The 24,390-nt window shown below is 40.5% G+C and overlaps 1 protein-coding gene across 2 annotated transcripts in view; it reads left to right on the forward strand.

Moving 5' to 3' along the window:
• The first annotated feature begins 422 nt into the window (after nucleotides 1-422).
• chchd6a (coiled-coil-helix-coiled-coil-helix domain containing 6a) overlaps nucleotides 423-24,390 on the forward strand; it is a 123,309-nt gene continuing 99,341 nt past the window's right edge. For both annotated transcript variants that reach the window (XM_071203638.1, XM_071203639.1), the window contains exons 1-4: nucleotides 423-611; nucleotides 2,090-2,192; nucleotides 4,476-4,704; nucleotides 6,351-6,483. In XM_071203638.1, coding sequence (XP_071059739.1) covers nucleotides 528-611; nucleotides 2,090-2,192; nucleotides 4,476-4,704; nucleotides 6,351-6,483 — 549 coding nt within the window. In that variant the 5' untranslated portion in view covers nucleotides 423-527. The remainder of the gene's footprint in view (nucleotides 612-2,089; nucleotides 2,193-4,475; nucleotides 4,705-6,350; nucleotides 6,484-24,390) is intronic.

The raw sequence follows: 24,390 nt of genomic DNA on the forward strand, positions 1-24,390 counted from the left end.
TGGTCTCCCTATAGTATGCAATATGATTAGCTCTTGACAGTTCGATTAAATTCAAATAGCTTTATTAGCATGGCCATATTGACATACAGTATTGTCAAAGATCTGTACAGTTGCAACATCCATGCACAAATACACATTTGAAACGTACTGCTTAATTCATAAATATAACCTGAAGTGCATTCATTCAAGAGTTTTAGTCACTGAAATAAAGTTTAGTGTAATACATCTGGGTTGCCAGGTTGGGATGTTAAACGGTAATTTAGAGTATTTTAACCGTTTAAACTTTAATTTAACAAACTATCATAATGATTTGTATTAACAACATACCCTTTTCCAGTCACTGGCTCGGTTTTATTATTAAAAAAAAGCAAAAAAATGATGCTCCGTGTTTCACGCGTCTTTGAAAGGGGGGTGGTGTAAACCTGGCAACCTGCATTTAATCTGTCACACATTTTGTCATTGGGCAGGACAACATCAATTCATGTTAGTAACAATATTCTACGCAAGGTCACCTAACAGCAGAAGGCATGGGCTCAGGAGAGAGTACGACCCGGAAAGTGTCTTTCGGTGTCGATGATGAGGACCGAGTCAGGATTCTTCGTGGTGTCAAGGTAACGCGAATCAAGCTAACGTTTGATAAACCATGCTAACATTACTTTAATATGACGGCTGGCTAGCGCTAACTAGCCGTTAGCTGTGTTTGCACAGCAAATTAAGTTATTTGTTCATTCTGAGTTTAATATACGTTAGGTATACAACCATTAAAGCGACTGCTGATATGAGGAGGATGTATAGGGATGGAGGGGCTGGGGCAGGTTGATGTATGACCTTAAACAACCCTTTTTTTCCTTACACCAAACGTATATCGTACTATGCCTCAGTTTACGTTGTATCCTGTTTATCGGCAACATAACACACTCTGGCATATTACCAGTACCATCTAGGAACCTTCAGGCTCTTCTTGTCAATTCGGCATATACATTACCCATCCAGAAGCAGTTCATTAGTATATATCTTACATTTGTATAATTCCCAAGCAGCTGTCAGCGTTTTCTACCAGCGCTAAATATAATACGTTTAGGTAGAAACTAAGCGAACAAATCGTTAATGCTTGCTTATATTCCGTCGAATTTTTTTAATATAATTGCACAATAGAGACATTGCTAAATCAAAAAGAGATTAAAATAGTGTTGTAGTAGTTTATTGTTCATAACGTAGGGCGTTTTAAATTGGGATATTTCGAATGAGGTTTGGCGTGCTGCTCTGCCACTGACACTGCTGCATTCCAGTGCAACTGAAAATGTCGGAATCTTAGCTTACTCTATTATTAGACCATTTCCCCCCCTTACATCCTCCCCTTCTCACAGGTAATATTATTTTATGTTATTTTAGGGGTTTCCCAGAGTTATTTTCAAAATTCTATATTTTTTCTTACCAAAATGATTATAGTTTTTTCCAGTTTAACTTTTGTTTTACTGAAAACGACGTGCAACCTTTGGGCTTCTTTCAAAAATAAAGATATTAAGCCACAGGCATGCAAACTCAAGAAGGGCACACATATCTGTAGCGTGACCGAAGCCACAGCAATGTCTTGCTTTCTAAAAGGTCTATTGGAATTTGTAGATGTAGTGTCCTAATTTCCTATAAGTTTGAAGGCACCGTCTCATTCACTGTAGCTATACTGAAATGCAACCTAGTCGAGTTCTACAGCTACTGTAATATAAAAGAAACACCTATGAAACTCAATAAAGTTAGAGCTTTATAGTTGTGTTAGTAACATAAATCATAATAATAGTTAAAATATTTGTAAAACATGGAAAGAACGAGTTTTGCTGATAATCCTATTTACCAGTTTTGCATGCACATTCAAATCCAGTGAGTCATAGGTACAGTGAGTCAGTGCTGCCTACTGTGGTTTTTAAAGAAACAAACCATTTCCTTGGACGGACACACACATTCAAATGTAAAGTGTTGCCAAAGTTACTCTACTTCCCAATGTTTGCACAAAGTTGGGCAATCCTGTGTTGTTGATTTTCTGTCTTCATCCATCTTTGATTTTTTTAAATGCATGGCTACTATCTCTCCCTAGCTGTCAGAAGATGTTCTCCAGAGGATGAGAGGAGTAGCTAACATCGCTCCAGAACGCCCAACCTCACCAGCCTCACCAACCTCAAGCCCTCAGAAAGACACAGGTACTGTATCATGCACCTTGCATCATTAGAGATATAGACATTTAAAGTGACATGCTTACCAGGTGAATGTCACTGCACATGTGCACAGTTGATATCATGAGAAAGCAATACAATACCTGTACCCTTACCTTTCAATATTCATATACGAAATAGGTCATAGGTTGGTTTACTAGTACACTAATCCAGTGGCATAGCCAGGAACTATTGTGTGGGTGGGCCTGGAGAAATGTAGGTGGGCCAGGGGGAGACTTATTAAGCGTGGGGTCTAAGCTGAAACTTCATTAATGATTTTTTTAATGCACTAATTGAACATAAGCATAAACTAGCAGTGAAAACAAAAACATAGGCACAGCGACCTCAGAATGTGTGTAAAACTGATATCCACATGACTAGGGATGGGTATCGTTAAGGTTTTAACGTTAGGCCTACTACTACTTTTATCGATACCGCTTATCGATTCGGTGCTTTAACGGACTTTTATCGTTTTTTTTGAGAAAAAAACAAGGTAAACTGACTAAACAAATTGTGAACAAAACTAACATTGCTTTTTATTTCAATTTAAAAAAAAAACAACAACAATGTATTAAATAACCTGATGACAGAACTGTAAACAGAATAGCTGAAACTTTAACACAATAAATAACTCAGTTACCTCTAATCATTAGCCCATGTTTGTATCATTGAGTTAGCTCCGTGTGTTGCTGCTAGCATACATAACACCTGACGTGGACACGTTACTCGTGGATGGAGCTACAGAGCTACTAGAAAGACAGTCGAACCCGGTGCATTCCTCCGTCTGAATGTGGAGCACTTTTGATAAATGTTTAGACAAATTGCTCGTGTTACCGCCCTTACATGCTAAACTCTTATTGCACTTTTAGTAACGAGCATCGAGACGGGTAAAGTTTAACCGCACCTCAGAGCGCGTTCTCTCCGCCATCTCCTCCGTCGGTGTGTTGCTGCATGTAGCAGCTGCGTGTGTGTAAACTGTCCCGCCCCCTCGCACACAGACGGGGATTGGAAAGATCTAAAATACTAAAAATAATCATAGACGCATTTTGTTGTCTTTTTGCATATTAGAAACGGAGTTGGCGACACTAAAACTGCAATATAATGTTTGTGTGGCAATAATACATATGGCAGATATTTTTTACATGTCTCTCTCCAGTACCAACCGATAAGGTCGGAGCTTAATGGTACCACGGTCTTTAATAATTAAGCCCTGGGGCCCGTTTAATACCGGGGCTCGGTACCCATCCTACACATGACTGGCTCGGCGGCCACAGGTTGTTTATCCTTGACAGTTGCACAGTGGGCACACACTGAGAGAGTCTTTTCATATTCAGCAAATGTGTACACGCTTCACTGCAGACCTCAAGAAGAAATAAGACTTTAAGTCACTCACGGCAACATTTACTTTACTTACTAATTTACTCACGTTAAAAAAATGCACTCCCTGTTCCATTGTCATGAAGATGGAATCTAACTATATCCAGAATACGTTTGATTGGATCCAGGCTAGAAACATGTTTATTTCTGCTGTAAAGTTGGGCATTTTAACATGGGGGTCTATGGGAATTGCTCCTTTCTGCATCCATCCCCTGTTGGCCACTAGCAGAACTGCAGTTTGTGGCACTTCCTTTTGGGCTTCCCGGCTCTGCGCTATAACGCGCTGATTGGATGTGGGTGGGCCAGACGTGCCACTGCACTAATCTGTTAACATTACCGGCTCCTTCAACTTTTCCTTACTGTTGATTCCTAACCTACATTTCTCCCGCTGTGGGATGAATATATTTGAACTTTATTTCTCGCAATGGAATAATGTTTTCTTTTTAATATTACAACTTTTTCTGTATGTAATATTTTCATTATATTACAACTTTATTCTCAAAATCTTGGAGAACAATTTTTTTAAATCTGCATAATATGTGAACTTGAGCAGGAATCTTGCTCAAACACGAGCTATTCAAATATGAGGTTTATTATTAAAATCTATTTATTTATTTAATAGAATAGCCATTAGCTGATTCATACATTAATTATAGGTCTACATGTGTCGTCACTTGGCTGGAATATCATACATATTTAAAAGCATTAGAGGGTGCCTGAGAGCTTTACTGCATTATATCACATTTTTGTATATCTTCAATTGTGATCTTGTGCCTGCGTTTTGTGTTTCCCTTTTAATAAGACATTTCCACCATACAATTATGAAGAAAAGGCAGGAATGAGTAAATAAACGGACTGTTTAATGCTTACATTTTACCCCTGTTCTTTGTCCAGGTGCCTCTCGAAGCGCTAGCTCAAGCCCCCCTCCCCAGCAGAGCCCCAAGAAGCAGGCCCAGCCCGGCCCCCAGCCCAGCCCCCAGCCCGGCCCCCAGCCCGGCCCCCAGCCCGGCCCCCAGCCCGGCTCCCAGCCTGGCCCCCAGCCCGGCCCCCAGCCCGGCCCCCAGCCCGGCCCCCAGCCCAGCAGTAGCAAACCTGCCTCCTACGCTAAGGAAGAAAAGAAAAGGTAAACGGTTGACAAGCATTCATTATTTCTTTGTATTCATAGTGACTAATGCTACATCTTTAATCGTCTATAGGAAATGTAAAGCTCGTCGGTTGGCCACTGGCTGCCTATCCTTGTGCCAACTTTAAAGGGCACGCATAAAAACAAAACCCTGGTATGTGTTAAGCCCCCAACAATGCCTCTTTTTCTGCTCTGAAATCATAAAAAGGACTCTAGCTGATAAACTACTTAAAGCTTCGTGTTTCACAACTATGCTGCATTATCAGACATCAGAGATATGAGTTGGCTCGTACTTTCTCAGCGTCAATATGCAGACTGTTATGAAAGCCTGTTATCAATGGCAACTAAAATTCACCTATGAAGCCACGAGTATTGTAAAAAGAAAACATTCAATTTGTACCTTCCCCTCACTAAGCTGCTTATTCCATGTTCCCTTTGTGTGAGTGCTCATCGCTATATAAATGGACGCCTGTACATACGGCAAATGTAAAGTCGTGTCATTGTTCCCTCATTATAGCTAAGAAAATTAAAGATTAAGTTACATTTTATTAAAATGGCTGTCAATATCTTAAAACTGGGATAACACAGATTGGTGTTTTTTTTAATTACATTTTATAAACAGTGAAAATCAGTGAATGTTCATTTTATTCAGACATTCCCCCTGTATGTAGGAAGTAGGACAGGCAGTCTGTCAATAGGATCCATAATGTTTCATTGCAACACAAAGACTGAATCTCTTCGCAGGTGAAACCTGACAAGGAACAATATCTCATGAAATCCCAATTAAGTGCATAACTAATTTACACTTCTGTTGCTTTTTCTTGTTTTACACTCAAATTGTTTTTAATAGTGTATTGTCAGGCTTGGCGAGTAATGGATTACATGTCACAGGATTATGTAATCAGGATACAAAAACAGGGTAACTATTCCCTTACGGTTACATAAGAAAACACGGAATCAGATGACTGTTACATTTAAAACAATTGGGGATTACTTGCAGGATTACAACATTAGTAAAAGAGCATATAGTGTTTGTTGTAAAAGGATCACATTTGATCACTTCTCTGTAAGCTGTACTGCTATAGGCTAATACTTTAAGTGTGAGTCTATACGCCTACTGCCTGAATCTGCTTTATGGTTTTCATTTTCTTTGGTTCATTTGTTCTTTTTTAATTCAGTAGATGCGCCTACGTATATACTCCCGTACAAATTGTAATAGTCTGAAAAAGAAGGCCTTGAAGTACTTTTTCCGTCAACACGAGTCCTTTTGAAAAAAATCCCCTCAAAACAACTCAGTTTGTGTCCATAAAAATAAAGAATAATCATCAAATTAGCTTAAACAAAAGTTGTGTATCATTGCTGTAGATCAAACTAAATATTAACCAATGAAATCCATATTTTAATGACAGGTTTATAAATCACTCTCTTCTATTTCTTATATAATATAACTTATAGTACAGTTTATATTCTCCATGTATTTGACTAGTCTGGTGAAAGTTGGCATATGCTGCCCCCTTGTGGAAATATGTTCCAAGTAATTTAGACAGTAAGGAAAGGATTTAGAAAGCAGTAAGCAATGAAAGTATGCAATTTATGGAAGCACAGTGTGTATTAATGTATGGTGTGTGTGTGTTTGTGTGTTTCAGGTATGAACGGCAGCAGGCTGCACTGAAGGCGGAACAGGCCAAAGTGGAGAAAAGAGAGAAAGATTCAGCAAGAGAGGAGATGACCAAAGCCTTGAAGCAGAAACGCATGGAAGCCGAGCACGCCCAAACACTGGTACACACACACACACACACACACACACACACACACACACACACACACACACACACACACACACACACACACACACACACACACACACACACACACACACACACACACACACACACACACACACACACACACACACACACACACACACACACACACACACACACACACACACACACACACACACACACACACACACACACACACACACACACACACACACACACACACACTGCCCCTTTAAAACCAACCGTAGTGCTTTTAGAGAACAACTTTAAGGGACTAGTTTCTGCACTAACCATTCCCTTTACAAACGGTGGTCCATTAGTACCTGAGGTTGTGGGAGTTAGTCTAAAGCGTGTTTACCAAAAACACACATACACACACATCAGTTGCACATTTAAAATGCAATGCATGACTTTGCTGACTACATGCAGTGCTGTTTCATGCTTTTGTTTTGGGTGTAAAACTGCGCAGTAAGATGGTCACCCGTCGAAATGTAAACTAAAAATGTATTGATGTCATGCAGCCCCAAGTGACATTAATACCGAGCAAGAACACAACATGCGCACACGTTTTCATAGAGCGGGTCAAAAGTCCCTGTCAAAGTCATTATTAATAACAGCCTTGTTGGACATCAAAAGAGATTTGGCATTTGGGGGAGAGCTAAATCATTCATCATCAAATGATTTATTAATAAAAGAAAATCATGTATTTTTTATCTGTATTCCCTCGACAGAATACAAAAAGTGAAGTCAATACAATCAGTGAAAACATGCAACTTAGAGGTTTACAATACAGGAAATGCTGATAATACCCCCCCCAAAACTAAATCATTGCAGCACCTTCAAGTTGAACACTTTGTTTTACATGCGGTTTAGTGATAAAGATGGTTTTCTATGGTTTTATCACACGTTGGAGATAAATTAAGACTTAATTTTACATTTTTATTTTCCGTAGTGATGCTCCTTCTGCCTTCCCCTCCTTTCACCTCCTTCTATCTCCCCCTCTCTTAACCATTTTCCCTCTCCCTCTTTCCCTTGCTGTCCTTCTGTCTTCTCCCCCTCCCCCCACCCTCAATCTCCCTCTTTCCACCCCTGCCTATTACTCTCTCCTTCCTGCCCTGGAGACGGTATTATCAGTGCAACGCAAGCGGTAAATTGCACCCTGAGAGTTTCCTGCAGCTAGAGATAGGAGCGTGGGGGGGGGTTAGAGGTATAGACGTGGGGAGGGGAGAGCTTGTTCAACACACCTGACGGTGCCTGTTTCCTGTGACTCTCCCTCCCTCCCCCTCCTCTCCTACCTGCTTTTCCCACCTCCTCTTTGAGACACGCTGTAGTACCTGCCTTATCTCCCCCCCAACACACTCCCTCCGCTAATAGAAAGCCGCTGGAGGGACGGCGTGAACACAATGACCGGTCGAGCAGCACCGCCCCCCCATGCTGAGAGCTGTGTGTAATTACTGTTGCTAGTGCAATGAATACATCACAGACATACTCATGATTTGCTCATATTACATTTGTTCCCCTGATGTGGAATCCGAGGGCATAATCGTCCACTTGCTATTTGTCCTATTAAAACCCCACATTTTGAACTTTTTCAATTGTTCACAATGTGATTTAGATTGAAAGGCTTAACTGTAATATGCACAATATCTACACCACAATTGTTGGCAATGTACATCTTAAGTACCATGCTCTTTTACCAGTGCAACATACAATCTACTTTAAGAGACATTAAAAAGTGCACACACTGGTTCAAAGTGAACTATTATATGTAAAACAGAATAGGATCAGACACAAAGTGCAGTTATATACTGTACAGTGAAATAAAAACACTGCTTATTGTAATAATATGTCAATATGTGGAATGTAAACAGATGTATGTGCTATAAGAAAACATAATGATGGATGTTAAATGGTCTGGATTTATCAGATGTTTAAAACCACTCATCATTCACCCATTCATACCTCATTCATACAGAGCATTTTGCTCAAGTTAGCTAACATCACACACATTCTCCCACCGTTGGTCATGCTATTGGGAGCAACTTGGCTTTAAGTATCTTACCCAAGGATACAGCGACATGTTGACTGCAAGGGACTTTGGGTTAAAACTGTCCCAGAGTCTGGTACTCTTGGTCCGGATTTAACCAGGGTTATAATCAGTGTATGAAAGCATTTTTTTCAAACCTTGGCAATACAGATATTCTTTTGTTATTGAAGGCCCTGTCCAAAAAAACATAATGCCTGATTTATTATAATTATAAGAATGATATTTGACTTACATACCGCTAAGACAGCATACTGTTGAGTCTTTTTTTAAACCAATTTCCCGCCTAAAATGATTCATAGCTATTTCTAAGACAATTCAATTTGTGTTTCAATATGACTTCATTTAGTTTGAAGTAATAGATCCATAAAACAAAGAAGGAAGGTGGTGTTGCATTTTGTACACCTGATTTATTGTTAATATATTGGAACGTCAGTTTAAATGTAAAATCAGACTGTGTATGAAATCACATCTCAGGGTGAAGTAATGGCAGAGTTTTGCAATAAAATCACAGCCAATCAGTAAACACTATTTTACAGAATCCTGTTACTTCTGCACTTCCGCTGACCTGAACCCCCCTCTCCAATGTGTGGCGTCATGTCCTATCTTTGCTCATTGAATGCAGAGGAAAAATAACTAGCAACTTTCAGGCCCTAATTATTTAAAAAAGAGATATTCAAGTATTCATATTGGGTTACATACGTCTCTTTCCCATTGTACATCGAAATGAAAGGGGCCCTATTCCACTTCTTTGGGTTTTCCCTTCGTGTATTGTGTTATATAGGTTTTAGTGCATGTAAATGGTCTGCAAAGGCTAAAATCCCAAAGCTCCCTCCAGTGGACGTTTATCTCCCAGACACTCCCCCCCCCCCCCCTGCTTGAAATGCCTCGAATAGGCTCAAATCACTATGTAACACTCGCGCTTCTATAGGCTAGCGCTCCAACACATTGTATGTGATAGGCTAAGGGTACCCATACCTTACTATATGGCTGATTGTGTCTCAAAAACAATGTGCGCTGCTTTGGTCTGAAACCTACATCTAGCAGGCGGCCCATGTTAATATCACAGCCTCTGAGGGTGGCGTTTATTGCGCTGACAGTTATGCAATATTGCCTTGAGAAACAGGATGTGGAAGATTGAACATATGAGAGCGGACAGCTGATTAAGCATTTACTAAGTAATTGGGAGCAAGAAGGATATGAAGATGAAAAAGAAGTGACTGCACATTTTGTGAATGTTGACAAATGAAGAGGAGCCAAGAATAAATGGAAATGAAAGAGAAGATGACGTGCGTTTCCTGCATCATTTAGTGACTTCCTGCAGAATCATGAGGAAGTGGAAGAGCAGAGCAATGGGAGGATGAGAAGTAAGGAGTGAATAATACTGATGTTGCTTCAGTGCTTTAAGGAGAGAGGCATGGGGGAAAGAAAGTTACAAGATGGCATTTTGTACAATTAAGAGCACTTAGAGAAATAGGAGAGAAAGGAGGAGTATTGACAGAAAGGAGGAGAGAAACACTTTGCCCAGCATTCACCTTGAAGAAAAAGTAGTTTGATAGACGAGTTAACATCACTGTAATACAAATGGTTAAAGAGGCAACACTAGTGTTAATTTCGTCAGCTATTTTTTTAATTTAGTTTTAGTCTTAGTCCTGTGTTAAATTTCCGTTTTAGTTTTAGTCATATTTAGTCACCTTCATCCTGTTTTTATTTAATCAAGTTTTAGTCGACTAAAAGTCTGAGCATTTTAGTCTTATTTTAGTCAAAGAAAACTAATTATTTTAGTCTACTTTTTGTCAATGAAAACTGTTGAGTCTTTTTTAGTCATCAGATTATATAGAACATTTCAGTCAAACTAGTCTAGCCAAAACCAATAATTTGTAAATTTAGTCAAATTTATTTCACAATAAGATTATATCTTGTCCTTATTTGATGAAAAACACAGGTTGAATGATTAAGAATGTAGCTTTGCAGAGAGTACCTGGTCAGGTTTGTGGTGTTTTTACCAGCTGTGTTATGGCCACATTGCTTCCCTTCTGATAAAATAATGCATTCGCTTTTTTTCTCCGCCTCGTTGTAGTGAAAATGGGCCCAAATATCACATCGTTTCTTTCTCCCAAGCAGTGGTGGCGTTAGACTTTTTCGTTGTCAGTCATTTTGACAGACAGGATCGTAACATTTCCGTCATAATCCATTATTACCCGTCGAGTCTGTCCACAACTCGTCACTCACTCGCGCTGACGGGGGGGGGGGTATTCGGTTAACGCGACCACTGCTCCCAAGCCCTGTTGTTGCCATTTTATTTTCTGTTAAATAAGGTTAGTTGGACCATGAGTTAGACCCTGACAGTTCACGGTGTGCCGCTGGCCCGGTGTAATTCAAATGTACCGCCACGCGCAGCACAGACACACAGCTGCTGCCCTGCCACAGCACAGACACACAGCTGCTGCCCAGCCGCAGCACAGACACACAGCTGCTGCCCAGCCGCAGCACCGGAAATGGAACTGCTGGGAGAAAAACTGACTATCAGAGATGTAACGTTATCTTTGATAATATTTAGTCTCCTCATTTTTCGTCAACGAAAGTAAAGAGAGAATTTGGCATAGTTTTTATTTAGTAAACTACATTTTCGTCTCGTCACTTTTCGTCAACGATATTGCATGTTGATTTCGTAACTTTATTGTTTACTGCCGTCGGGGCCTTCTCGTCATCGTCTCGTTTTAGTCATGGGAAAAAAGGTTGTTGACGAACATATTTCGTCATAGTTTTAGTCAACGAAATTAACACTACAAAACACAACTCTTTTTCAGTTGTTTTCAATGAGAAGAGATCTTCCAGTTGAACATATATCAACTATAGACCTATAGACTACATGCCTCACTGTAGCAACTGGTGAAGAAGCTTGATATTGACTTTTTCTTTCAGATGGAAACTATCATAACAAAGACCTAAAGACAATTTGTTTAGGCGTATAGCTCGGTTAACACTGGACAGTGCTGCCGGTGATTGTTGGACTTTCATCGCCTTACATGTGTCCTACTCGCTCTACAGCCATGAGCTATGACAAACTCATTCATACAAAGTGTGAGAACAAGAAATCCAGTTTGTACTCATAAAAGATTTCAAAAAAGTACAAGTGAGCAGAAATAGATGATAAAAGGCAAGGAGCAGAAGTTAGTTTGTCATACAAGAGCAGCGATTCTTTGCCAAGATATCGTTGTCATCTATCCATTCATACACCCATCCATCGTCAACCACTTATCCAGAGTCGGTTGTCGGAGGTAGCAGTTCCAGCAGAGGGCCCACACTTCCCTTTCCCTGTCCACACCAACCAGCTCTGACTTGGGGATTCCAAGGTGTTCCCAGGCCAGTGTGAAGATATTATCCCTCCACCTGGTCCTGGGTCAGCCCTTCAGTTTCCTCCCAGCTGGATGAGCCTGGAACACTTTCCTAGAGAGGCAGCCAGGAGGCATCCTTACCAGGTGCCCGAACAACCTCAAATGGCTGCTTTCTAGGAGCAGTGGCTCTACTCCTAGTCCCTCCCAGTATGACCAAACGTCTTACTTTATCCCTAAGATGCCACCCTCCGGAGAAAACCCATTTTGGTCGCTTGTATTCGCAATCTCATTCTTTCGGTCATGACCCATCCTTCATGCCCATAGGTGAGAAACGTTGTCATACATTTTTTTTGTTGAAAAAAGAGCTGGGAGAAGGCTCTGCCCAGCGCCCTGCATGAAGAAAGACTATGTGGACCAAAGGCCTACCATTGCAATGTCAATTTAAATTCAAATAATAGATCAGCACCAGAACTAACTATTTTAAAGTGCATCTAACTCCAGGATAAAAAGAGGTTAGTGTGAGATTGAAAGAGTGGAACAGGTGAGGTGAGGATACATTGGTCAGGGAAGTGTATAGTACAAATGTGTGGAAAGGAATCACTGTATGGTAGTGACCACCAACTGGCGGCCCGCGGGCCACATCCGGCCGCCAGACATTCTCATCCGGCCCGCACGACGGGGGTGACTGTGGCGTTGGCGGAGTGGTTACTGCGTTCGCCCCCCACCCATTTCTTTGTTTACAACGTCTCGTGAGTAAGGTGCAGTACCGGAGTCCAACAGAGAGACAGCAGCTGCGGGACAGTAGACTGCATACTGCGAAACCTTCCCTCCCCTGAAGAAGAAGTGATCCTTCGTTGTGAAGAGTCTGGTTAATGCGCTCCGCATCACAGCAGTAGCCCCGCTGTGACAGAGTCCAACAGAGAGGCTGGAGCTGCGGGACAGTAGCCTAGAAGCAGGGTTGGGTTGTAACGGAATACATAACGGCGTTACGTAATCAGAATACAAAAATCAAGTAGGCTAGCTGTATTCAGCTGGCGTTACATTTGAAAAACGAGTAATCTGATTGCAGTTACTTTCGTAAACCTGAAGTGAATACATTTTGGAATACTTATTGGAATTATTGGTGGAAAAGTTTCCTCACAAAATGTAACATTCATTACCGGCAGAACTGTGTGCACACTGCACGGCGCTGCAGCTTGTCTGTGAGCGAGAGAGAGAGGTGCAGCGTGTGTCTGTGAGGCCCACCCCCGCACGCAGATGAGAGAGAGAGATCTCTTTTTAAATATATTGAAAGTTAGAAACGGAGATGGTTAGATAAAATGTGCAAGATAACGTTTATGTATCATTTCTTTATTGTCGAAATGATGACATTTCATAACGGGATAAAATGAAAGTGAATGGCCTGCTGCTGCTGAAGGCATGGGGCAAGTGACTGGAAAAAGTTTTAAAAGTTATTACATCGTTTCAGATAATAATAATAAATAATAATGATGATTCATTCTATTTAGGGGCACCTTTCAAAGCACCCAAGGATACCTTACATTTCATAACATATTCCAAGGAAAGGTTTTAAGACAGTACAAAGAATGCAGTCCGGGTGATGTTTTTTATGTGGGTGCAGATGAGAGAGCTGTCCAGAATGACACCAAGATGTCGTGTTTGTGCTCTTGATAAGCCATTAAAACAGTAAAATAAGTGTCTCCTGTTCACCAAAACATATCCATCTGTTATGGAAAAAGTAAGTATTCCAAAAGTAATCTGAATACTATTTATAAAATTCTGGGCTATATAAAAATCGCTGGCCCGCGATAGTGTCTATTGGTTACATTTCGGCCCTTGGACAAATGTAGTTGGTGATCCCTGCTGTATGGTATGAGTTTAGCCTTGAGTGTGGAACAAAGGTGTGAGGAGAAAGGAGAGAAGGTGCGTGGGAGCTCCGAGTCACAAGTCAGGCAAGAATGTTTCTGCTATGTAGTTGTGTCCTTCTTTTCTGATACTTTTAATTTATTACCCGGCTTTTGTCCTCCTCTGAGTGAATGCCTGCTCCCGTCATTCCTCTTTCCCTTTCTTCATCTTTTAGCCCACTGTGCTGCGCTCTGTGAATATTCTTTGTTATTAGCAAATCTTCTGCAGATTAATTTCAGAATGAGCGAAGGGAAAGGGAGAATGTGGAGAAAGGAAGCAAGTCGAACTAAAGGGCTAAATGGGATTTTCTCTTTTTATAATGTGTTATGGCCTTTTGGTGCCTCTTGAAAGCAGGAAAAAGGTTATAAGCCAAATTAGCATACGGAAAATCTCTCTCTCTTTTGCAGAACAATTAGGAATCCTATTTTTTTTTTTAGTTGCCCTTTAATTTCCTCTGATGGAGCTTCAGCTAATACGTACATTTCCCCTCTGTGGGACTAATAAAGGTATTCTGATTCTTCTTCTGATTCTGAATGCCACCCAGCTTTTCTCATTCTATAAAAAATGCCCTGTAAAGCACGTGGCAGAGAGAAATGTTAGCTATGTGTTAGGGGTGTAACGGTTCACAAACATTTCGGTTCGGTACGTACCTCGGTTTTTAGGTCACGGTTCGGTTCGGTACGTTTTCGGTACAGCAGAAAAAATATCACAAAACATAACATTTTTTTTTAATTATTATTAAACTGTGAATAATGTATTCACTCAAATAAATACAAAATATAATAAAATAAACATTAAGGTGCAGCATTTCGATTAACTGAAATAATCTGTATTTGAACTTTACTGTACTAGTACTCACAAAACATAAACTATTAGTTTTGGGTTTTTAATTATTATTAAACTGTGAATATTCACTCAAATAAATATAAAATATAATACAATAAACATTAAGGTGCAGCTTTTCCATGAACTGAAATAATCTGTATTTGAACTGTACTGTACTAGTACCTAAGCAGCCAGTTTGACATTAGGACTTGCTTGTCATTGTATTTTCATGTTTTTTTAAAGAAAAATGTACTTGTCCACATTGCTTGCCGAAAGGGCAGATCTGCTGGCACTAGCAATGTCTCCTGCTGTGGAGAACACCCTCTCACCAGGGACAGAGGTAGCAGATACAGCCAGGTAGCGCTTTGCTAACATGGCAACATAAGGATATTTGCCGTTTGTAATAGCTTTGGCTCGGCCTGAAGTCTCTGCGAGTGGTCGAGGCTTAATGCTAGCGGGAGTTGGGTTTGCACTTCAGTCTTTTGGTACCGGTGATATTCACGTTCGGGTGATGCCTTTTCAAATGAGTGTGCACGTTTGATGTATTGCCAGCCGCGTAACCAATGTTAGTTGAACAATGCAGACAAACAGCTTTGGTTCGGTCCACCTGTCTTTGTCCGTCATCCTTGTACGTAACTGCGAAACCAAAATGTTCCCAAACCGGAGACTTCAATGATGCTGGAGGATTTTCGAGCTCAACTTTATCTGCGTTCGCCATTTCGACAGTTCCTCAAATTACTGACTACATTTGAACGCATCCCTCTGACCAGCTCGTCCAATGAAATGACTTGCTCGCTCTATGACGCGTTGATCACAATGGGTGCAAATTACTCTGAATGCTGCGACGCAGCACCTGAGATTACTTCCAAGAAGTTGTTCACATTCTCAATTGTTTACGTTTAACGTTATATGCGTTCGGTACACTTCGGTACACACGTGTACCGAACCGAAGGGCCCGTACCGAATCATTTCGGTACGGGTACGTGTACCGTTACACCCCTACTATGTGTACATCACAGCATTTTCACGTCTTAATGCATACATTTTTTTAACAGATTATTGAAACACTGAAAAATATAGAAAATTGGTGTACATCGCTGAACGCAGGTGGCGAAAAACAAATCTCCAGGTTCACTTTGACATTTATAAAGAGAGACTTGGCCTTTATAATTTGGAATTGAAAAAGGCTCGACAATCGTTCTTCTCTGACATCATTACCAAAAACAAAAACAACGCACGTGCCTTGTTTGCTACCGTCGACAGACTAACTAACCCCCCAGTGTCAGTAGCCTCTGAATTTCTATCCACCAGGGCGTGCAATGATTTTGGCTCCTTTTTCACTGACAAATTTCAGAAAATCAGACAAGCAGTCAGTGCCTCTGCATCAGGAACAGCAAATGTGTTGTCTCCGTTCTAAATTGGTTTGAATCCTACTTAAAGGACAGCAACAACTTTGTTTCTATAGGTAAATACACATCTGAGTTGACAAATATGACATGTGGGGTTCCTCAAGGCTCCATCTTGGGGCCTCTTCTCTTTAACATCTACATGCTACCACTGGTTCAGATAATGAAGAACAACACAATAAGTTACCATAGCTATGCAGATGACACACAAATGTATGTAACAATTTCACCAGGAGACTATGCTCCAATTCAAACACTGAGTAAGTGCATTGAACAAATCAATGACTGGATGTGTCAGAACTTTCTCCAATTAAACAAAGATAAAACTGAGGTAATGGTTTTTGGAGCCAAGTCAGAACGTATAAAAGTTAGCGCTGAGCTTCAGTGTGCAATGTTCAAAACAACAGATAAAGCCAGAAATCTAGGTGTAGTCATGGACTCTGACCTGAGTTTCAACAGTCACATTAAAACAGTTACTAAATCAGCCTACTATCACCTAAAGAATATATCTAGGATTAAAAGACTAATGTCACAGCAGGATTTGGAAAAACTTGTCCATGCCTTTATCTTCAGTAGACTCGACTACTGCAATGGTGTCTTCACAGGTCTCACTAAAAAATCTATTAGGAAGCTGCAGCTGATTCAGAACGCCGCTGCTCGAGTCCTCACTAACACTAAGAAAGTGGATCACATCACTCCAGTTCTGAAGTCTTTACACTGGCTTCCTGTGTGTCAAAGAATATATTTCAAAATACTGCAGCTGGTTTATAAAGCACTGAATGGTTTAGGCCCAAAATACATTACTGACCTCCTGCTAAATTATGAACCATCCAGATCTCTCAGGTCTTCAGGGACTGGTCAGCTTTCTGTCCCCAGAGTCAGAACTAAACATGGAGAAGCAGCGTTCAGTTATTATGCTCCAAATATCTGGAACAAACTCCCAGAAACCTGCAGGTCCGCTGCAACTCTGACTACTTTTAAATCCAGGCTGAAGACTTTTCTTTTTGTCGCTGCTTTTAATTGAACTATTCATATCTTAAACTGCACTGTAACTTTTATCCATGTATTTTTTCTTTTAATGTTTCTTTTATTAGCTTTTCCTTTTTAATGTCTTTCATTTTTTGTAAAGCACTTTGAATTGCCTTGTGTTGAAAAGTGCTATATAAATAAACTTGCCTTGCCTTACAGTAATAATCCTTCAACAAACTACTTTTTATATCCAGATAAACCTGCATAACTGACTTTCTTTGCAGTTGAGCAGCAATCATAAGTTGAAATATCATTATATTGACGTCACCTTTTAGGATTTAACAAACCAAAACAGTGAAGCCCAACAGCTTATTGAGGTCAAGATGAACTGATAAATGCCTTTTTCTCAATTTCTTTAAGATCCTATCGCGGTCATATTGTGCACTCATGTTGGCATGATGGCTTGTTAGTAACCACCTTTTTGAACAGACAAAGCTTCAGACGTTCACCCGGGGTTGTCTACTGATGTATTTCATGATGTAGTACAACGTGAAAATCTTCTAAGCTTATGTTATCCACAGACCTTATTTCATCCATCTAACCAAATACTTGTTTAAAAAACGATTCACTTTGAGACGTGGGTAACCCAGAAGTCCTCAAATACTTGCTAAAATATTCCGTTCACTGAGAATTATGTCACAGTACAGATCCTAAAGAAGCTTTATCTTTTGTTTCACTGAGAGAACAATGACAAATTGATTTGTAGATTGAGGAAACATTTTCTTTACAACAAGCCACCCCAATCATGACGTAATCTGATGCAGTATTTCAAAAGATCTGTGCCGCTATAAGCGACAATGTGGACAAACAACCGCTGGAAATTGTATGTTCAATTGTATAGGCGGGCATATTGATAGAAAAGCTCAGCTCTTAAACGTTAGGAGGCAAATTTAACCTCTATAAATACTGCATTTGAAATGTTAAAGGTCCATAAGATGCATACTTTACAAGCACTACTCTCCAAGTTATTATAACTTAACTTGTCATTTAAACCACAGTGGAATTATGATGCAAGAGGTAATACAAGAATCACATTATCTAAACAAATACAAATCCAGATTTTCAAGGAGAAGAGTAGCTTTTTTTTAATATATATATGTGTTATTCCTCAATGGCAGCTGTTGAAAAATGCTGGACTAATCAGTTCCTCCAGGTGACACTAGATGGCAACAAAAGCCTATTCCACTTTCCCTCTCGCTGTCTGCAGCTTTGTGTCTTTGCTCATCATGCACTATATTAAGTTAAGTGTGAAATTGTCTTGTTGAACAGCCAGTCACAAATGTTATTGCACAGGTCCCCCGTGTTAATCTGATTGACCTAATCTCTCTTGAAAAATGACCTTTCATCTCACCAATTGTTTTTATTGCTTCAGGAGTGCCACAGTGACAGAGAACATTTTATCGTGAAGTTTAAATGACTTTCAACCTCGAGGTGAATTCTGCCAAACGCTGTAGACGTTCGTTGTCTCACCTGCTTTAGGGATGAAAGAATATCAGTCAAAAATAATTGTTCCACAGGAGGTAACACTTGAGTTTCAGTCACTATAGTAACTAGCTGTGTGTCTGCTTGTCTCTCTGCTGGTTTAACAACACTCTTTCTCCGAGTGTGTACGTATGTAGTAGAATCAGTTCATTTAGCCATCTTTCTCTATTGAAGTAAAATACTACACTGCTACTTACTTTACATACCTGGTTACATTTTTAAAAGTATACAATGGATACGTTCAGGCACAGCGTTGACTGTATGTCACTTGGGTTTTGGCAGATTTCAGAGCCAACTGACTGTAGTTATGCATGAGAAATGAATGAAGATTGACATACAACATGCTTCTTGTATTTCTTTTACAAACTACTTTCTGTTGGTTAATGCATTATATTCAAAACAATTTAAACAAGTATTTTAAGATATTTTTACGAAAGTTGGAACGTTTACAGTGGATTTATAAGAAACTAAAGCAGCAAAAGAGATATCAATATTTCTAGTCCTTAACTTGGGTCCAACTTCCAAAACGATTGGAAACTTCCCATCAGGGCTAGACTGGCCATCTGGCATACCGGGCATTTTCCCGGTGGGCCGACGTGCCTTTTGGGCCGACACGTCATTTTCTTTTTTTCTGAAATCCCCGCCCATAAGATGGGTTGATTGGCCCTCTGTTTAATTTTTTTTAGTAATTGACACTGGGCCGGCCCAATCAAATCTTTAATCACCTCCCGCTTTGGGCCGCTCGGTGTGCATCATTAAATCACGCCCCCAGGAGGTGAGTCGGCCCAGCGAGTCGGCCGTTGAAGCCAAACTGCCTTTTTTTTCGAAAAAAGAAAAAGAAGGCGAAGACGAAGACCAAGCAAAAAGGGGGAGCAGAAAAATTGCGGGCAAGAAAAAAGCAGGCCCTTCGTGCTGATGCTGCCGCTTGTGTCAAAATAACCGACATGTTTAGTACAGGTGCAGGTCCATCTTCAGCACCCGTGGCCGATATTGGTGGTGAGGAAGATGATGAGAGGGAGAGAGATCAGCGCGAGTGGGGAGAGGGAGGAGAACTCGCGGTAAGCAGAAGCTAAGATAATTAGGAAAATATTATTATTAAGGTTATGATACTCTGTAGTTCTGGAACCCATTAATATCCCCTTGATGAAGCACTAATAAGACAAATATTATAAGAGAAACATTCGTTAGCCTACAAGCTAGTAAGCTGGCTTTTTTAGGTTTTCCCTGGCAAGTTAAAATATAGCTTAATGGGACTCTGATACGTTGTCTCATTGAAAGAATGTCATTATTTTGTTAACCACCATTCATGAACAATTACTGTCAGCTGGCAGCTTGTTTTGTTTAGTTTATTTACTTATTTGGTTATAAGGGCAACAGTGGTCTTTTGGGACCTGAACATTTTTTTATAGTCAGCTTTTTGTGGTAGTTTTGATTGACAATATAGAATGAATAATATAGAAATAGATAAAAAAATGGAGGCACACATGTAGTTTTCACCATTAACTGTGTGGTATTGTTATGTCAATGCCTATTTCTATGGACCTCTATCAGGGAATCTATTCATTCTGTATCATTGTGTTGAGCCAGGTAGCATCCCCAGAGGAGGAGAGTGTCAGCGAGAGTGAGGAGAGCAAAGAGCAGGAGGACATAGATTACTTTGCCCGCCCGAGCCATTTATGTTACAGATGTTTTTAGAACAGCACCCACAACAACATACCAGAAATCCAGTTGTGCAGAATGTATTCACCTGTAAAGATGGCACCAGCAGAAAGTGGCTTACATATTGCAAGGGACGTCATATGTTGTTTTGTTTTGTATGTCTGGCATTTGGGAAGAGGACTGACACTGGCACATTTATAACTGGAATGTCAGATTGGAGGCACGCACACCAGCGTACAGAGGAGCACGAAAAGAGCCTTACACATTCAACCTGTGCTGAAGCTTTTTTCTTACGGTGCTCTGAAGCAGACATCGAAAGCATGTTTGCTGGCAGTCAGATGTCTGCTCATAGGGAACAAGTCCGAAAGAGACGTCAGGTTTTGGAGCGTGTGGTGGATGTGGTGAAAGTGCTTGGGAAGAGGGGACTAAGCTACAGTTACGACATCCTCTGTCCTTAGACCCTTGCAGCGCTCAAGGAAAAACTCCCCAAAACAGACCCCACAATTAACAGTGGAAAGTAGGAAGAAACCTCTGTGAGAGCAACAGAAGAGGGATCCCTCTCCCAGGACGGACAGACGTGCAATAGGTGTCGTGTGTACAGATGAAAAAGGCAATACAATTACAGCGATTAAAAAAAGGATGGAAACATTTAATTAAAGCGTCAATGTATATAAAAAAGATGCCGTCGACTCATCCTGTAGACTCATCTGGTCCTATCTCTATTGTGTTGTCATAGAAAGGGGAGGCAGGGCACTATAGGGCCCCCCCCCCCTACATTCACTAGAAGTCATAATTTAAGGGGTTATTTTTAAAACTTTTCTTCTGGGGGGGGGGGTTTTGTTTGCCCCTGGTACGTAAAAAGGATAATAATAGCGTTTTTTAAAAATTATACTGAGTTATTCTTCTTGCCAGGAACCGCTACTATTCGTTTGTTTTATGGATTTGGGCCGGTCTGGGTCTAATTGCCAGGGCCGATTTGCTGTCCCAGTCCAGCCCTACTCCCATGATTCAATTGAACAGCATTTTACATTAGACTCCCTTTCCCGATACAGGCCCACCTCTTTCAAAATGAACCTCAGCAGTTTCCAGGAGGCGAACTGTCACATCTCCAGCAGTCCACCCAGTTTTCTTTAATCCAATCAGGACTTAAATTGGTGGCTAACCCTTTCCCAAGCCAAGTCCCAGTATGTTTAAAAGTTCTCAAGGCCAATGCCAAGATGACCCTGATGACATCATTTAGTTATTTAGTTATTTTATGCAAACATTTTTTGTTTATGGTGCAATAATGAGTTTCCTGTACATGGAGATGCAGATTTTGCTATACCATCCATTGTTTTAAATATCTGCTCTGAATTTGCACGGTTTGAGGGGTTAAGGATGTAAACTTAATAAAAGGTCGAGCATTAGTTGTATTATTTCGAGAATGTAGCTGCATTTTTCTATCTTTACTCTAAATTGTGCCATAACCTAATAATATTGTTAAAATGCTGATTTTGTCTTTTTGTTGTACTCTTTTGATAATTGTCATTGCAAAACCCCATCAAACGCTCTAGCAGAGATTGTCCACGTCTCAGTAATCTTCCCCTTAACAACGCTTTAAAAAGAAGACCAAAGTTAAGCTGAATCCCAAATGTTTGATTCCCAGCAGTGATCTGAGGCGTCAGCTTCACTCCAAAGCGAGATAGCGTTGGTATTCCTCCTATCTTTTTGTTTGTGCAGCAGCCCTGCTGGAATGAGCCAGATGTTGTCTCTGATTGGACAAACCCGTATCCCTTGTTTGTACCTAAACCCATGTAATCAGCCAGAGGTTCTCTGCTGATGGAGCGACTGTGTTGTCTGTCTCACACACACTCAGGAAACTCATTCAGACTCTGGGTATGGTGTGTGAGAGAAACAGCTGTTTTCAAACACACATACCTCGGAGAGAAGCAGATGGGGACATGCTTCATTATAGCTGTACATATGAGCTGGTGAATGGCTTGATGTTTTATCATGTACGCCCCTGACTGCTTATTTAGTCAAACATATGGTAACACACGGCGATTATGCCGTTTAGATGAGTGAAAAACAGGTTAAATGAGTTGCTTTGCTTTGCACGGGTTTCGACTTGAATTCCAATGGATTTACATCCTTAAAGCAATCTGAATATTCTCACTGTATGAATACAAAACACATTTTTTCTTTAATTTTGTATTTATTCATAGGAAATGTATTCAAATTCATACATGATTAGTACATAAATAAAAGGTAAGAATGTATGAAGGCGTAAGAACAGTAAAAGAGAAAATCTAAAGACGTTAAGAGAGGAAAAGTCCAGAACATAGTAAGAATGATGGGAAAACAAGGTTTCGAAGTAGGTGAGGGAGCTTGTGAGGTACAGATAAGCCCACAGGGTATCAGTAATTGTAATCTGCAGGAACTGACACGGTTCTGCATGTAAAGCTATTAGGCCCCGGCCACACGAGGACGAAAATGGCTAAACGCATAGGATTAACGCAAACGCAATCGCAAAAAAGCTTCTGTCCACACGCAATATTCAACGGATAGTGTCTGTCCACACGAGACAGCTCCATTTAGCTCCAACCGCTGGAGAAGCTGCAGTACATATGCAGGAGCCTGTACGTGGCGCTGTAACTTCCTCCACAAAAGCAGCGAAGAAGAAGGTTGTCATGGTTGCCCTTCTGTTTATTCTCCGCGGTGGGGGCCGAAAGAACCGGGCAGAGTTTTTCGCCAGTCAACGTGTATTAAAGTTTAAATCTTCCGACAAAATTATAAAAGTGCCGGTCAAAGGTTTTCTTTGTTATTTATTGAGCTTTAAAACAAATGAATAACGAATCTATATAATATAATAATAAAATACATGGAGCCTCTCTTTTTCCTCCCTCTCTTCGGACAGCGTCAGTGTCTGTCTCATGCAGCAGCTCATCCAGTAATGAGTGACCCGGCCGACAGTAAAAATAAACATATTTATAACTAGTTTAGGTAGTTTGAGAGGTGTCTCCGCCCTGTCAGATTAGACTTCACTCGCGTTTAGGTCCATATCGAGAGAAAGATAAATAATCTGAATTCATTGTGCAGTTTACTTTGACGCGGGGGTGAGCAGCAGAGGTGGGGAGAGGTGGGGAGAGGCGGGGCTATTGCCTCATCATTATCAGAAAATGATCGTATAGGGCAGGGGTGTCAAACTCAAGGACCGGGGGCCAAATCCGGCCCGCGACTTCATTTTATGTGGCCCGCAAGAGCTTGCAAAGAATATTATAATACGTTTATTATACGGTTACATACTACTTTACAGTATATCTACATATGTTCATTTTAATTAATTTCTTATTTTATAGTTATTTATTTATCTTTTTTTATCTTTGATTTATCCTTAATTTTATTAATCTGTGTGAATCTGTGCTGTCCTGTGTTTCAATCTCACCCTGTTGCTGTTGAACTACTGCTTTTCCCCACGGGGATTAATAAAGGTTAGCTTATCTTATTTTACAGAAGCACGTTGCCCATAAACTACATGTCCCACAATGCATCTCATGTTGTGACATGAAGAGACTTTCAATTGTTTGCCCTCGACTTCTGCTTTCAGACTTAGTTAATTATGAAGTTATTACCCTATCCAATAATAATCCAATGCCAAGGCAATAATATAATATAACACATTATTTCATATATATTATGTATTTATATATGTATATTTATATAGTTACAACCGGCCCTTTGAGTGCAACCATAATGCTGATGTGGCCCACAAGGAAATTGAGTTTGACACCCCTGGTATAGGGTGTACACACGGAGCCGTTGGACCCCCCAGAGCGTTGCGTATGCCGTTCTATCCACCTTGGGACCCCTTATCGGTTCCGCAGTCGTTTAGTGCCGTATTCGGTCGCCCTTGTGTGGTCGAACGGTCTATATGACACTAAACAGTAACGCAAACGACCGTTTTCGTCCTCGTGTGGCCGGGGCCTTAGACTGGCTGTGAGTGCTCAAAGATAATCTTGTAAAATGAGCTAAGTGAGCAGGCAGAAGGACATGAAGTCCAGTAAATATTTGTTACAAAAGAAACAGACAGATTTAGAAAAGAATAAAAGTCAGTGTCTTTTATCTGTATAATGCAAAAACTACTAGTCCCAAGCCACTTTAGTTGAAAAAAAGTCACATGTGTTCGCTGTTACTCACTGAAGCTTTCAACGGGCAATGATGTTACATGATACAGT

This window comes from Pseudochaenichthys georgianus, chromosome 7, assembly GCF_902827115.2.
Source record: "Pseudochaenichthys georgianus chromosome 7, fPseGeo1.2, whole genome shotgun sequence".
Lineage (NCBI taxonomy): Eukaryota > Metazoa > Chordata > Actinopteri > Perciformes > Channichthyidae > Pseudochaenichthys > Pseudochaenichthys georgianus.